This window comes from Ursus americanus, chromosome 19, assembly GCF_024610735.1.
Source record: "Ursus americanus isolate L20-20 chromosome 19, mUrsAme1.1.p, whole genome shotgun sequence".
NCBI classification, from domain to species: domain Eukaryota; kingdom Metazoa; phylum Chordata; class Mammalia; order Carnivora; family Ursidae; genus Ursus; species Ursus americanus.
The window spans coordinates 13,174,587-13,191,608 of record NC_142145.1 but is presented as its reverse complement, the minus strand read 5'-3'; the positions used below and the strand labels follow the sequence as shown (position 1 = coordinate 13,191,608).

The window sequence follows — 17,022 nt, the reverse complement described above, 5'->3', positions numbered from 1 at the left end:
CAATGGGGTTTGTGTGTGTGGAGGGGAGATAACTCCTGGCGTCACGCGGGAGTGATCCTGGGAGGCTGGTGGTGCCATCTCCTTGCAGTGTTACCCTGTTGCTTCTAGCCCCGGGAGAGGTGGCGCCAGGTCTGCATTTCCAGTGGATGCCGTGCAGCGAGCTCCCCAGACAAACACCATACATAGTTCTGTCTGCTCTTGGTGGTGATGTGCAGGTCTCTGCCCAAGTGCCTGGGGGAGGGAGGGGCAGTGTGGGTGCTGCGATTGTCACAGGGTTGCTCTGAGGTTTGTGTTCTCTGCTCTGGGTGCTCTCATCACACCATTGTGTGTACCTTCTTGAATTATGGTCGTGTAGGTGTCCGTGTCTCGAGAAACCAAACTTTTGAAGACACAGAGTGCCATCTCTCCAGGACCTAGTCTAGTGCCTGGTTCGTAGAGGCAGATGGTAAACATACAGTGAAAGATTCACTCGTCCCCATCACCTCCATTCCCCTGGCAAAGAGAGGTCGGGGTACTTAGGTGGAGCTCTTAGTTCTAAGTTTCTCAGTATTGTTTTTTCTATATTGTTATAGCCTGGTGCTTTAACAGTGCTTTAACAACCTTGGCACCTTGCTTTGCTCCTATTAGTGTATACTAATTACTAATTATTAATTATTAATTAGGAGCTCCTATTAGTGTACATATTGTAATTAATTTTACACAAAAGTTTTCATCTGTTTAACAGATTTTATAAAATGGAAATGTTAGTACAGGATCAAGAAAAGAGATGTCCTTGCAAAAACGTCTGGGGTCAATTTAAGGCATTTCTTACATATTTGTAGAAATTCTTTTTTTAAAGAAATGATTGTCGTAGAGCGGTGATAATTTGAATTTATTAAAATTGGAAACTTTGGTTTGATATAGAGTATTATAAAATTTTGATGAGGATGGAGTTAAAAATAAGTTGCTAGAATGCTTAGCTCAAAGATAATAAACACTCTTCCAGATTTATATTCTCCTATCTCATGCCTTCCCAAAGCATTTTTTAGGGGGTGAGAATCAAAACTAGGTCAGTTAAGAGGTTAAGAATTTTTTATAGAAGTCTAGTAAACTCCCCAGAGACTATCCCTGTAGCCAGGGCATAATTTCCCAAGCCACTGAAGGTTAGGCCAGAGCAATTAATGACTCATTGTGCTGGTGTGCCGCAGTCTTTTACTTTACACAAGCAGAATTACTCGTGCTATTTCAGCTGCTTTGAGCAAGCCTTTCAGGGTCATTTTGCTTAATTTTGAGCATGTTTGGAACATAATAAGGATAAATGCCCCTTCACTAAAGTATAGTGGTAACAACAATAAAAAAAGTCAAATGAATGTGTTTCTAAACTTTCCCTTGCTAATAAAAGATGATTGCTCATTAAGTGAACATCAGGAATAATGGGAATGATGCACAGGACAGTCCTGTTACAAGGGAAGACGATAATTTCAAAAGCACAGGGAGGATTGGTTAGGATAGGAGAGAGATCTTGGTTTAGAAATGCAACTCAGCTAGATTCAGAGCTGAGACCAGTTTTGATATAAGTGCCCTAAAGGCTTCCCAAGAAGCAATTGAGGAAAGTGTCGAGCTGAGTAGCATGTTAGAAGTATGCGGAAGCCTAGGAGGTAGACCGAAAAGTTTGTCATTCATATTATCATTTTTGTGTTGACCCTGCAGTGTACTTGGGGGGAAATATTTTGAGGGCCAAATGAACTTTCCCTCTACCCCACCCCCACCCGCACATGTTTCCAAGTAATTTGGAAAAGAAGACAACCTGAGAAGGGCGTTAGAATTCATGTTCACTTTTATGCGTCTTCCAGAATATGTAGGTTCATGGGGGGGAGTCCCATTTAGTTCCCCAGCTCTTCCAGCCTTCAAAAAAAGTTCTGTCAATCCACACTAGCACTGATTTCCTTATCCACAGTTACATTGAACCGATCCCCTTAACCCTTGAATCGCCTCATGTGCTGTTCATGGGTGGTCTGTGAGCCACATAACTAGTGTCGTGTTCTGCCTTTGAGCTTTATGTGTGTAACGAACTGCTCGCGGTGGCGAGAGCGGTTGCCTGTGCTGTCGTCCTTTTTTTGTGTTACAGGTTTGTACTGTGTGCAGCTGTGGATGTTGGGGTACTTGGTCTGCAGAACCTCTCCTGATTTTTTTTAAATGAGAAAAGTATTATTGACAGCAGCTTATTAAATTCCATCAGGGAGGGTACTGTCTATTCCACTTTAATGTTGAGGGAACAGAAGGACAGATGATGAAGTGACTTATCCAGAGCACATGGCTGGGAAGTGGTAGAACTGTTCATCTGCCCTGAATATTGTTAAGACTGTGCCCCTTCTCCTGCATGGCAAGTTGCTTGGGTCTCAGTTTTGTGTCTTCCACTGTCTTGATGTTGGGAGGTGTAATAGAAGTACAGTAGCTTTTGCCAAAAGGATGTTGTATTCTCACTGTGAGGTCCTTTAGAGGTCGCTTTCTATAACAAAGGCTTGAGGCAGTTTCTGCCTTTGCCTTTTCCTTTCACTTTCTAAATTTCTATAACCTTTTAAACTTTTCCTGTAACCTTTTAAAATTCGATGAGGCGCTTACCAGGTGGCATTACTGCTGCCCAGGTGGACAAGCTGTGTAGACAGGTGTGGGCAGAGCTCATGATGTCAAGGAATGGCGCCCTCGTGGCTTCACCCCTTCCCTGAAGTCTGTTTGTGGTCAGCAGATGCTCTCTGCTTCTCTCAAGGAGGACCGTCTTCTGTCACTGCCATGTCACTGCCCTTCCTGAGGTTCAAGCTTCTCCTATGGATGACATCTGATCATCTTTGCTGTGGTCTAAGGGGTTATGTTATTATGTTATCATGGGAGTTATAAATACAGGTCCTCATTCAAACTCGGGTTCTGCTACTGCTCAAACTGTGTGACCATGGGTGCGCTCTGTGACTCAGGTCACCCTTCATCTTTGAAATGAAGGTAAGTCATTGCCACACTGAGTTGTTGTGAGGGTTAAATATGATGGCTAAAGCAGTGAGAAGAGGGCCTCCCACAATTGAAGCACCTCCTAAATGTTAGCTAGTATTCTTATTATTCCTACTACTTTGAAAAAAAGTTAGAATAATAAAAGACCACTTGCTATGAGGTATAGCCAGGTGGATTTCTGATTTATTTTTCTTCTTCAGGTCTTTCCTGCGAAGACTCTTCGTTTGAATGGGTGCCGTGTATGTGGGTCAGTTTCTTAGGGCAGTCCAGCTGATCGCCTTCTCATGTGGGATGCAAGCAAATCTCGTTGCGTCGTATCCCTGTGCGCCCAGGCTGGTCTGCGTGGAAGCACTTAAATCTCCCCTTTTTGCAGAGACCGGGTGGAGGTGCAACTCATGGTAGCTTTCGTGTTCGCCTTGGCAGCTCGCTGCCCTGCTGCCGTCCTTTCTGGTCTTGCTGTAGCTGTTCCAGCTCTGCCACGACCCTGCCCACCCACCCCCACCCCGCGCGCTGCTCTTGCCTGTTGTCCCCTTGTTAATGTGGCTTCTTCCCGCTTGTTTCCAGCAGCAGCGCTTGTGGTCCGGAATGAGGAAAGGAATCAAATACCACTTGACATTTAATCATTATCTTTCAGTTGTCCAAAGAGAGTATTTAGTGTGACACCTCAGTCGAAATAGGGTTTGTCCTCTTCAAAGTAGTCTCGTGTGAAAGAATATACCAGGTGGGTCAGACGCAAGCTGGTGAGAAAGCAAGGGTTGGAAAGTGGTCCAGTGGCCATTGTTCTGACAAATACGTTTTTCGAGGGTCTCACCAAGGGCTGAGCATATCAGGGTATATCAGTGAACAAAATAGGCAAAAATCCCTGCCCGTATAGAGTTTACAGTCTAGAGACCCAGATTTTCAGAACCTTTCCATGCTTCCCATTTTGCTCACATTAAACGCTGGAGTGTTTACAGTGACTGAAAAGGCCCTGCGGGACCTGCTCCCCACCCCTGCCCCCTTACCTTCCTACAGGTCATTCTTCCCTTACATTACTGGGTTCCATGATGTCCCTCGAACATGCCAGGCACATCCCTTTTTAGGGCCTTTACCCTTGCTACTTCCTCTTCCTGGAGTGTTCCTCTAGACAAATCCTTTCAGCTAACTTCCTCATGCCCTTCCTGTCTAAATGTCACCTTTTCAGTGGGGCCCACCCTGACCAACCTATTTAAGTAGAACCTACCACTTTTGCAGCAATCCTGATCCCCTCTATTTTTTCCATAGTATTTGCCAGTTTTTAACATATAGTTTACTTGTGTACGAGATCTAAGTTTAACGAAGGCAGGGATCTTAATTTTGTTTACTGAAGCGTACCAAATGCTTACCTAGGTCAGAAGTTGGCACATAGGAGGTACTCAATAAACATGTTGAATGAATGAAAATGGAAAGTACTCTGGAAAAAATTATGAAGGGAATATTAGTTTCCAAATTAACAAAATCTTGGTGACTTTAAAACAACAAATTTATGCAGTTTTGGAGGCCAGAAGTCCAAAATCAAGGTGTTGGCAGGACCATACTCCTTGAAAGCTCTAGGGGAAAACCCATTCCTTGCCTCTTCCAGCTTCTGGTGGCTCTGAACGTTGTTAGCTTGTGGCCCGTATTACTCCCGTCTCTGCCCTCGTATGGTCACATCGACTTCTCTTCTTCTATCTCAAACTCCCCCTGCCTCCCTCTTAATAAAGATACGTATAATCATACTTCGGGCCCACCTGCATAATCCAGGATAAGCACCTCCTCTCAAGATCCTTAGTCATGTGTTTCGTCACATATGGTAGTATTCACTCTTGCCACGTAAGATAATATTTATAGATTCCAGGGCCTAGGATGTGGAAATCTGTGTTTTTGTCTACCTCACCTCCTTTTTGGGGGCCACCATTCAGCTCACTACAATGGGTTAGGGGGATCCCTTGATGACAGGAGGAATTGTTGCCCCTGGTGTACCACCTAGGAGAACCCTGAATGCAAGGAAAGCCAGAAGACAGCTCTCATCCATTTTCTTCTTTAACTGATATTTTAATTGAAATTGCATTTTTTCCCCAAAGTAAGCACACATAACACATGCACACAGAAGAGCACAAATGATAATATTACAGTTTCCATGTACTTGTCTTCCCCAGTTGTTAACACGTTCCCATAGTTCCTTCCTATCTTCCGTTGTCCCTCTTATAAGCAAATAATCATTTCAGATAAATTCCAAATCACCTGTCTTCCCATTCTTATTTCCTTTCCCCTCCCTACCCATATAGAAGCAATTGCTATCATTAATTTGGTATGTGACCAATGTAGGGTTTATGAGGTTAATAGTTACTTCTCCATAGCTTTTATACATAATATATGGAGTCATGTGTGTTTGTGTTTTCTCTCTCTCCTGGCTTCAAAATATAAATCCCAGAGAAGGCCTCTGGTTAGCCTAGCTGGGGTCACATGCCAGTACCTGTTGGATCAACCTATGTGTTCAGTGGATGGGGTACTCTGGTTGCTCAAGCCTGGAGTCCATGCCTATCCCTGTAGCCAGAAGGTCAACATGGCTTTGTTCGCAGCTCTGTCAGGATCCTAGGATCCTGAAGGATTGCTATAGGAAGATATGGAAAAAGGATTTGGGGCAGACAAAAAACTCAGATTTCCACTTGAGTTTCAAGTTTGAGCTTGGACATCAGGTCCTTTGGGAAGCCTTCCCTGACTTCTTAGATCATGCACTTAATGATTATTGTAGCCAGTATCATGTAGTACCTAATTTCCCTCTCCTTCTCTTAAGGTGTGCTCACTCCGGGTGGAGACTGTGTCTGCCTTGTTTACGTTGTACCGCAGGTGATAGAAGGCCTGGCACGCCCTTACGTGCTCAAAGTGTGCGCACGCTGTCTTCCTGTGAACAGGTTCCTGTGAGCGTTTGCACCTGCCTTTCAGGCGCATTACATTCCTCATGCCTCTTTTCACATCTTTTGGTATATATGGATGATTTGGCCCTGTTTGGGATTTTCTTTTTTCCTCCCTCCCTCCCTTCCTTCTTTTTTGTGGAAAACAATTTTTTCTTTTTCTTATTTAATAGTGAAAATTAAAGTAAAGATACAGTTGGTAAAATGCAGACTCAGAGTTCGTCTGTAAAGTCTTTTTTTTTTTTTTTTTTCAAGATTTTATTTATTTGTCAGAGAGCATGTGAGCCCAAGCCGGGAGAGCACAGGCAGAGGGAGAAGCAGACTCCGCACTGAGCAAGGAGCCTGATGAGGGACTCCATCCCAGGACCCTGGGATCATGACCTGAGGCGAAGGCAGGCGGTTAACCGACTGAGCCCCCCAGGGGTCCCTGTAAAGTCTTTTGATTTGAGCCCTGCCAGGCTGTTTTTACCTCACTCTCCCCTTAGTTCTTATGTGTGCACAGTAATTTCTTTCTAACCTCAAATATGCCATCAGCAGAATAGGTTTTATGCAAATTTACCTCTGAATACCTTTTTAGCATCAGGAGAATTTGGATTTCAGTAGATGTAAGATGTGAATCACTCTGTTTGGCAGTAGTAGCAATACTAATAGTGATAGTGCTAGCAGTCACTGTGTATTGAATGCTGTTTCTGTGCCGGCTTATAGATTTCCGTGTCACCCTTACACCTGGTACACAGATGAGAAAACTACAGCTTAGAGGGCTCAGTGAATCATGTCCTCTCAGCTCCTAAGTGGGGGAGCTGGGATGTAGAGCTGCACATTGACCCTAGCCAGAGTTACACTCCTGAGCACCATGCCCTGTTGTCTCTGTAACTGGGAAAGAGAAAACTGGAGTTTGGTAACAGAAAAGGACATCAGACTGATCACAGATAAGGAGTGGCATTTCTGCCATAAAGCTTTGGTAAAGATAAAGAACATGAGAGAGAATCAACCCAGATCTTAGAACAGTATTCCCATGGCCTCTTTGAGGAGAGAGGGAGCCAAGGTGGGTGCAATAGGGCTGAAGCCACATGCAGAGGCATAAAGTGGCACCACATGACTCGGAATATTGGAGAAAGCGTTTGAGAAATACAGGTCATCCCATGCTCTTTCTGTCTCTAGCGTGCCAGTTGGTTTTGGCCCTGGGACTCTCGCCACAGTAATAGTCATTCGACCAGGAAGGCTTTGAATATGTAGATAAACATTCAGACATAAAATAAATTTTACTTAGAATCCTTGAATGAAGCAAAGCACAATGAATGTATAAGCATCTCATTGAAGCGCTGTGGGAGAGACAACCCAAGAAGTTGAGAGCAAGCAGGTCGTGGAATCTGATTGTCAGCTACCATTATTATTAAAGACGTGTACAAGGCCATCGGGACTTTTCCTTACTGTTGCTGTTTTAAATCAGTATATACAAGGGCCTTGATAGGTTCCATCTAGACCTTCGTGTCTATCTCCTAACCCTGTAGTTACTCTAGAGTCCTGTATTATTTAGCTCTGAATTCTCTTACCATGAACGTTTTCAGGAACTTAACCCCTATGTTTGGAGGAGATTACTGATATCACTGAACCTGATAGGATAATCTGTGCTTTTTGTAACCTGTCTCCTATACTGGGTTACTGTAAGTACCTTCCGGCAGGGACACTGTTTTCTGCTTCTACAGTACTTGACTCAGCTCTGTATTAAGTAAATACTCTACTGGTTTGTACTTGGACTACTAGTGCCACTTGTACGATATGTCTGTGTTCTCAGGGGGGTTATCGTATTTCTAGCCATAGAGGGCATCTATAGGATAATTGGATGGTATTAAAATCAGGCTGGGTTTTATCCCCCTCCAGGTTGCATCACAGCGCATCAGCTCAGTGGACCTCTCGTGTTGTAGCCTGGAGCATCTGCCTGCCAACCTCTTCTACAGCCAGGACCTCACTCATCTCAACTTAAAACAAAACTTCCTAAGGCAGAATCCCTGCCTACCAGCTGCCAAAGGGCTCAATGAACTGCAAAGGTGAGTGTACAGAAATGGGCAGCTTCTGTTTGTTTCTTGAATATTCTTTTTTTTAATAATACTTTTTTATTATGTTAGTTACCATACAGTACATCCCTAGTTTTTGATGTAAAGTTCCATGATTCATTACTTGCGTACAACACCCAGTGCACCATGCAATACGTGCCCTCGTTAATACCCATCACCAGCCTATCCCATCCCCCCCAAGCCCTCAGTTTGTTTCCCAGAGTCCATAGTCTCTCGTGGTTCATTCCCTCTTCTGTTTACCTCCCCTTCTTCTTCCCTTTCTTCTCCTACCGATCTTCCTACTTCTTATGTTCCATAAATGAATGAAACCATATGATAATTGTCTTTCTCTGCTTGACTTATTTCGCTTAGCATTATCTCCTCCAGTCCTGTCCATGTTGCAGCAAATGTTGAGAAATCGTTCTTTTTGATGGCTGAGTAATATTCCATCGTATATATGGACCACGTCTTCTTAATCCAGTCATCTGTTGAAGGGCATCTCGGCTCCTTCCAAGATTTAGCTATTGTGTGCAATGCTGCTATGAACATTGGGGTGCATAAGGCCCTTCTCTTCACTACGTCTGTATCTTTGGGGTAAATACCCAGTAGTGCAATTGCTGGATCATAGGGTAGCTCAATTTTTAACTTTTTAATGGACCTCCACACTGTTTTCCAAAGTGGCTGTACCAACTTGCATTCCCACCAACAATGTAAGAGGGATCCCCTTTCTCCACATCCTCTCCAACAATTGTTGTTTCCTGCCTTGTCAATTTTTGCCATTCTAACTGGTGTAAGGTGGTATCTCAGTGTGGTTTTGATTTGAATTTCCCTGATGGCTAATGATTTTGAACATTTTTTCATGTGTCTGTTAGCCATTTGTATGTCTTCATTAGAAAAGTGTCTGTTCATATCTTCTGCCCATTTTATGATATGTTTATTTGTTTCTTGTGTATTGAGTTTGAGAAGTTCTTTGTAGATCTTGGATACCAGTCTTTTATCTGTAGTGTCATTCGCAAATATCTTCTCCCATTCCGTGGGCTGCCTCTTAGTTTTTTTGACTGTTTCCTTGGCTGTGCAGAAGCTTTTTATTTTGATGAAGTCTGTTTCTTGAATATTCTGACTTAAAAAGCTACAGTGTGTAACCTTTCTCTTTCAGAGGGCAGGGTAATAGGACTTTATGAAAGTGAGGACATTATCAGTTTCATTCTGGAATTTTTTTTAAGGACCCTGCCTTTGAAACGAATGATTTATGATATTCATTAACTGGACAGATTTGTGTAAGAGAATATTTCTCTTGAAAACACTTCTGTTTCTAAACTGATCTACAAACGGGTCTGTGAAAAGTTTGTTACTTGATGTGTTATTTCTGAACTACAGAGGTTTGTTCAGATTAGATTATTTCTTTTGAAATTTATAAAAAGTCAGTGTTTTCTATGAAAAGACATTTCCCTACCAGTTTAAGAACTAAGGTTTAAATCCACTAATACCAGGTCATCTGGGTGATTAGTGTGTAGCTTTCAAGAGTCAAATGTTAAAATGGTCTGCTTTATAAACTGGAGAGAAGGGACTTTATTTGCATGGACCTAAAACAGATTTAAGAATTTACTGTATTTATTTCCTTTTTAGAGCAATGATCATTTTTGATTCTATGGTAAATTAAGCCTCTGATACTTAAATATTTGTTGCAGATATATGAAACTATAACTGCAAAAGAATGTAACTTTTAAATAAATAATGAGTTGTTCACTTGTTCTAAATAACTGATAATGATCCAAGATTAAACTGTGGTAACTTACTATTGTGATTATGTGTTCATGGTTTTTAATATCTAAAAAGAATAATCCAGTAAGTGTTTATTATAAAGTTTGTGTGATGTGTAATTGGAAAAGAGAAGAGTATTCTAATTGTCTTTTTAGACCATTGTGAGTAATCTTTTTTGATAGTATACCAAAACTTGACAAGTGGTCATTTCTTAAATGTTGGTTCCAGTATGGAATCTAAAACCCTGTTGTTAAACTTTGGAACATTCTTTTACATTAGGTTGTGTTGACCTTTCTTGCACTTTGAATGGGTTCTTGCCTGTGCATCATTTTACTGTGTTAATTATTGGTCATTTGGGAAATACTAGTTCATTAGATAATGGAGCTATTCCAAATGTTAACGCATTTTATTGTGCAATTTCAAGACATGACAGTTGTTAATATCACCAGTGATCTCATCAGAAAAATCTTTAAGTATTGGGAAGTTCTCCAGTTCACGGTGGAAACAAGTTTTCCAAAATTTTGATGTTCATTTGGAAGCTTGAAGGCTATCCTTGGCAACAAATACCGTCAGTTGTTTTTCCTGAAATGACCTTCTCACTTCATTGTAGAGAAAATGTCTGCCAAATACCCAAGTCCGAATAACGAATTTGTCAGTTGTTCTTTCAAGTCAAAGTGGTATTCCACGAATTATTGAGTAGTTTGGCTCACAGCTCAAATAATCATGCACGTGTTTTCTCTGAGATAACCACCATACTTTCGTCTATAGCAAAGGTGCTTTTATCCACAGGTAGAGAGGGCCAGTCAGGAAACTCTGAAAGAACTAAATAATAAGCAGGCTTCATAGAAGTGTAGGAAGTTCTGCACTTCCGCTGCAAACATCAAGAACTTGATATCATTCAGAGTTTCCTGATTGGCTCTCCGTATCGGTGGATTCTGCGTCTATCAATTTCTTTTCGGCCCTTCCCCGCCTCTCCGTGCTCCCGCTCCGGGAGCACACAGCCTGTCCCGCAGCTCTGCCCTGTCCGGGCGAGCAGTTCACTCAGCTGGACAGGGCAGGAGCTGTGCAGAACGGCTGCCCCCTGTCATTCTCCCACTGCAGTGCGTCCTCGCTAGTTGTCTCAGCCACGGTTTCGTACATTCCTTGCTTTTGTTTCATGGTTTAAAAATTTAAACTTTTCCCCATCCAAGTAACATCCTATGTAGATTTTTTAAAATCTTAATAAAAAACAAGACTTATAATAAGAAATATGTGCCTGGAACTCCCGCCCATCCTTACACCTCAGTGCTGCTCCCCAGGCAACCACTTTTGAGTCTTTTGGCTCTTTTTTTGCGGTTTTCCTCCATCTTCCGAAGTATTCTGTATATACTGCTATTTTACTATTTTTTGTTGTTGGACATTGTATGTTGACTTACTACTGTGGAGGGTGAAGATGTAACTCTCTTACCTTGTCACACCACGTGCGCACACTGCGTCTCCTCCCATCCGCTCCGTGTGTGGCCGACTGTCAGTTTCGGTTGTCCTCTTTGTGATCAGGGAGCTGTGGCCCACAGCTAAGGCACTTATTAAACGCAGTCACTGTATTTCCTTTCTCCTGCTGGCTGGAGAGTAGCCTCTCGCTTGTGTCCTTTTTTCCCTAGTCTTTCTAAGTTTTTTTGACAACTCTGACATTCTTCTTGACACCTTTTTCTTGGACACTTCTTTCCCCCTGGAGTCAGGGTAGCTACCTGCTCCATTGGCTTGCTGCACAGCTGGTGTCCTGGGATGACCTTCTGTCACTTCCCTGGTAGTTCTCGTCTCCCCTGTGTTGGAGCTGTAGTTTGCTGACAGCTAGTAAGGTGAAGAAAGACTTGGTTTACTCCCTCTTTTTAATGGAATATCTTCCTGAGAAAGGAGACACGGGAGACCAATTTATTAGACACTTCGCATATCTGAAAATATTTTTCTCTCCCACTTGAATGGGAACTTGGCTGGCTTCTTGGCTGTGTCCTGAGATTTTTGAAGCCGGTGCACCATTATTTTCTATGTACTACAGTTGCTATTAAAAAGTGTTATGCTATTCTGATTCCTCTCTTTACGGGTGATCTTTTTTCCCCTTTGCTTGTTTTGTTTTGTTTTGTTTTGTTTTGTTTTGTTTTAAACAACCTCCAAAAGATTTCAGGGCCTTCATTTTATGGCACTCTTCATTAATTTCAGCCATTATGAAGAACACTTGATCTGAAAAAATTACGTCCTTCAGTTCTGGAAAATTTTCTCATTATGTTTTTTGGATCATTTTCTCCCCTGCCTTGGTTTTCTCATTCCTTCTTCTGAATTCCTGTGAGTTCGGTGGGACCTCCTTGTTTCTCCTCTAATTCTCTCATTTTCCTATCTCTTTGCTTAAGCCCTACTTCTTGACAGGTGTTCTCTCCTTTATCTTAACCCTTCTGAAGTTCTGCTGCCTTCATTTTTCAGGGACTCTTTCTTGTTTGTTTTCTAATTTGTGTGCATTTTAAAGCATTCTCTTCTCTTTTTTTCTCTTCTTCTGTTTCCAAGGACATTAAAGTTATTTATTTATTTTCTTCTTACACTGTTTCTTTTTTTCCTGTTTGTGTAGGTGTCTGACTTTTGTGTTAGAAACGTAACTATTTGGTGATCCTTTGCTCTCTGTTCCTATTTAATGGTGAGTCACTGAGAAGTGAGTTGGCTACCGTGATACGTGGGTAGGGCTTCTCCACCATACAGCTGCCCTGCCATGGCTATCGGGGGTGAGCTCGTGGTTTCATTGGGGAACTTCCTAAGGTGGTATCTGTGGATCTTTTCCCTAAAGCATGTCAGTTTTACTTGAGAGGAATCCTATGGTCTTCTGTGTGGGCAGTGCATGCCAAGATTCAGGAAGCAGAGTGAGGAAGAGAGCTGTAATCTCAAGGTTTAGCATGTGGGTTTTTAATTGATCCCTGTTTTCTGAAGAGTGCTTTCTACTAGGCCTGATGTCTTTGAGCCAGAGACTCTCCAGTTCAGTTTCTTCCAGGGAATAAGTTGTGTTTTGCTGGAATTGGGGAGAGGATCTGGGGTCTTCTTTCTTCCTTGTATAACCTTATGAAGTCTTTTTGTAGAAGTATAATAAAAACATAGAAAAGGCACAAGTGTGCGTGTATAATTCGGTGGGTTTCCACAAAGTAAACACATCCATGTAACCAGTACATATATTAAGAAATAGAATATTACTAGCACCCCAGAAGCCTTCCTGTGCCCCTCCTCTAATTAGAGATTAGATTAAAGATAATCACTATCTTGACTTTTAACACCATAAATGAGTTTTGCCTGCTTTTGTACTTGATATAAATAGAGAGTATGTTGTGGTGTTCAACTTCTTTCATTTACATTTTTTTAGAAAAGCAAACAAAGCATGTGAAATTACATGTTATTAGTTTGTACTTTGTAGTGTGCAGTATAAAGCCGTGTCCTTTACTTAAGGTAGAAGATTTTTCAGTTTTACATGGCAACAGAGGTTTCTGTTTTCTTTCTATTGCTTTATGCCTTGGGAGATAGACCGAGGGGACTTGCTGTGGGGGGTTGTGGGGGGGGGTTCTGAGCAATTGCTAAAGCTGCTCTTGTGTTGCCATTTGGAAAACAAATGGGCTTTAAACCAGCTTTTGTTCTACCACATTCTACTACCCCCATTGCGCAAGAAATACTGTATTGCAAAGTTCTCAAAGTAGTAAGTTTAGTATAATACACATACACATACTTAGTGCTAGGAGTTGAAATTATAATATGTATTTTTAAACTCATATTTTTAAACTCATAAAAGCACTCATGTAGCTTTTATATGCCGATACAGTTAAGATGGTAGATTTGAGATATGCCATATATTTAGTTGCTCATTTTTATTTGTGCGTTTAAGGAATTTGTGCTAATTTCTAGTGCGTGTTTCACAGTGAATATGTTAGAGAGGTACCAGAGGGGAACTTACTGTGTTTTTACCTGAGTCTCAAGGAATGAATTTTTAGATTACAAAGTTAGTTAGGGCAGATATCCAGGGAGTAACTTTAAGTACAGTGTGTTTATAACAGGTAGGAGTTCTGCCCCTTATTCTCTTAACCACATCTCCCCTTAATTTTTCTTCCTATTGGAAATTCTTGCCTTAAATAAATGAGCTGTTTTCACAGAACATTTACGTTGGTATTTCCAGCCGCATTCTAAATCTGGAAAGATGGCATGCTGATGTACACACATAGGCCAGCAGTTTCAGAGGGAAAACATTGTTCTTGGAACGATCACTGTTTGTTTTTCCTTTATTGGCGTTGGAGCTCTTCAAGTTAGTTTTCAAAATATAGAGGAGAGGCAAAGTCAGAGTAATTTTTGGTAGTTGAATGGTTTCGTTCCTGATTACGTATGTCACTATTAATTATAATGTATTATTTACCTCTGTTTTATTAATAGATAGTACTTCATTTACGTTAGCTACATCTCCATTTAGATGACCCAGATGGTATTAGTACTAAGATTATAATTTGCAGCGGAGAATTCTTTTAAATATAGTAAGTTTCTTTGTAAAGTCAATGAAGAGGACAACCTTTTTGCTGGTTTAAATTCGAGGAATATAACTTTCCTTCCAATGTCTTAGGTTTATTGTTTTTAATACTGTACTGAAGCAGTATGAACTTACTTGTACAAGATTGTATTAGTGTTCAAACATTTTACTGTGCTGATGCATTGAGCTCTTTTAAAATTACCATTTATTAAAGTCTCGTGGGTAGTGATATTGCATTGAAGGATCTAGAGTTTGTAAGGGATGGCGGATCAGAGAGTTCTTTTATGGTGATAGCCAGTGCAGCGGTTACAGAGAGCTGTGTCGAGAGCAAACTCAAAAGTAGAGTTTGATAGTAGTAATTTGTATGCACATGTTTCTGTAGCTTTGTCCATGGTACTTGGAAAGTTTCCCACTTCATTTGAACTTAAATGTCCTCATCTTAAATAATTTTAATTTATTAATTACTTCTGCCTATCACTTTTGTAGATGAGCCTGTGTTTGAATATTTGACAAATTGATGATAATGAAAACACTTCCATTGTTTAATTCTATTTGTTGGAAATTAGACAAATTATATAATAATTATTCTCATAAATACAAATTGATTATGGTTCAGTTGTGTTGATGGCTGGTGATTATCTATCACTTTCATCCATTAATAAGGGAAGTGAATCTGATTCCCAGCTCTTGCTGAGTTAGTAAAGGGAAACAAAGTTAGCAGGGCTAGAGGGTCCCAGCGAGTTCTAGGAATGGAGCTGATTTTTTTATAGGATTATTAACTTTAATTTCAGTGGAAGTTGGTGTTTCAAATTATTTGGTAAATCATGTATGTCTGCATAATTATTAATGTGCTTTTTTTACCATATGTGATCCTGAAATTGGCAAAAAAAAAAAAAAAACCCTCAAATTTACCACCATCAGCCCCCCCCCCTTTTTTTTTAAACATTCTCCTTTGGATACTGAACTTTGTTGTTGTTTTGTTACTATGCTCCTCACAGTTTCACAATATTTTATGCAATAGTTAAAAAAGCGTCTGCTCTCGTGAAGATGTAATGCCTAGGAATAGCTGTATTGCTTCAACTTGTAAACATTTGATGTTGCATTTAGTTTTTGCCTGAGTGAATTTCAGCATAGGTACCGTAAGGAAAGAGTTGACTTCAGCCTGTCACCTTTTTTTTTTTTTAAACCGTGTTCTGTATTTATCTTATTTGCTTTGAATTCTTAGGGAGCAGGGATCTGTTCTTCCTCAGAGGGAGGAACCACTGCCAGATGGGCCATTAAATACATACTTGGTAAACGAATGAATATGTGAGCAAATAGTGGTGGGAATCATCTTGATTCATTCAACACTGTGTTAAGTGTACCCCACTTCTTTGCAAAAGGTATTTGCAGCCACATGTGGAAGGAAGGGAGACTGGTAATTTATCATGATGTTTCTCTTTGGTTGAAGGTAAGACGAGAGGACAACCTGCATTGTGAGGTGATTCAGAAAAGATTACAAAGGAAGAGATTCATAAGAAGGGATTTGAAGTTGGAAAAGGAAACACTAGATTTTAAAGAGTATAATATTGGACTTCTTTAAGAAAAAAAAAAAAACTGCAAGTCTATTCACCATTCTCTAAACATACTTCACATTCACCTTGCAAGGAATGTCCCTCCTCTTCTGCTTTTCACCTGCCAGACACAGGCTCAACCCAGTGAATCCTCTTCCCCTTCAAAACACATTTGTAATGACCTTTATTTCTTGAAGCTTTTAGTTAGTTCCCATTTCCGTGTGACCTTTTCATCTTCTGAATTGTTAGCTTTCTCTCTACTTAATGCATATACTAAGTATACCTTTTATAACAAACATTTGAAAACTTCAACCATCTATATGAAGTCCTTGAGAACAGAGGTGGAGTTTCCTTATCTTTGTCTTCCCTCTCTGATGCCCCTCCCATATTTAGCCATGAGATATAATATGTACGTGGCAAGTCCCTTAATATTTGTTGAATTGAATTGTTAGTTTTCCCACAACCAAAGATAATCAAAGAAATGTGATCCTAAACTTTCAGAAAAGAGCATCCAAAAAATGCTTTGAACAGTGGCACCATTTGGTGTATTCAGTGCTTGAGGTGACTATTTTAAGGGGACAGAAGTCATTTAGAATGATTGTAGATTAATCATGTTACGTTATATAGCACGTGGAGATCAATTTCAAGGAACTTAGGAGTAAGCTTGTCATTGTGTCTTATAGGCTATGGTATAAAATGGGCATAATATAACCTAAAATAAGGTAAAGATTACAATTACCTTCGGGTCAAGGAGAGCATGAGTTAATGACTTGGAACAAAGAAGTGATTTGATCTCTTTTTTTTTTTTTTTAAAGATTTTATTTATTTATTTGACAGAGAGAGCCAGCGAGAGAGGGAACACAAGCAGGGGGAGTGGGAGAGGAAGAAGCAGGCTCCCAGCGGAGCAGGGAGCCCGATGCGGGGCTTGATCCCAGGAATCTGGGATCACGCCCTGAGCCGAAGGCAGATGCTTAACGACTGAGCTACCCATGCGCCCTTGATCTCTGTTTAAATGTGACATGTGTTTTCGCTGAGAGGAATAAGAGCGATGGGGGTGAAGCAGAGATTTTTCAAATGGGAGAACAGTGGCGAGAAGGAATGAAGTTGAGTTGGGTGTGCAGGTGTGTGGGTGGAGTAGAATGAAAGCTATGAAGAAATGAGCGTTGAGAAACTCATAATTATGCCTGGAATTTATCAAGTACCTTCTTCTTAGAAAGCTCAATTTTCTACATTTTTAATCCCCATGG

General features: G+C 40.8%; 1 protein-coding gene across 1 annotated transcript in view; it reads left to right on the top strand.

Annotated features, from left to right (window-relative positions):
- The window catches only part of PHLPP1 (PH domain and leucine rich repeat protein phosphatase 1), a 205,262-nt gene that overhangs the window by 120,053 nt on the left and 68,187 nt on the right, over positions 1–17,022 (top strand). Inside the window, exon 4 of the mRNA XM_045790230.2 lies at positions 7,773–7,939. Within this exon, the coding sequence (XP_045646186.2) occupies positions 7,773–7,939 (167 nt within the window). The remainder of the gene's footprint in view (positions 1–7,772; positions 7,940–17,022) is intronic.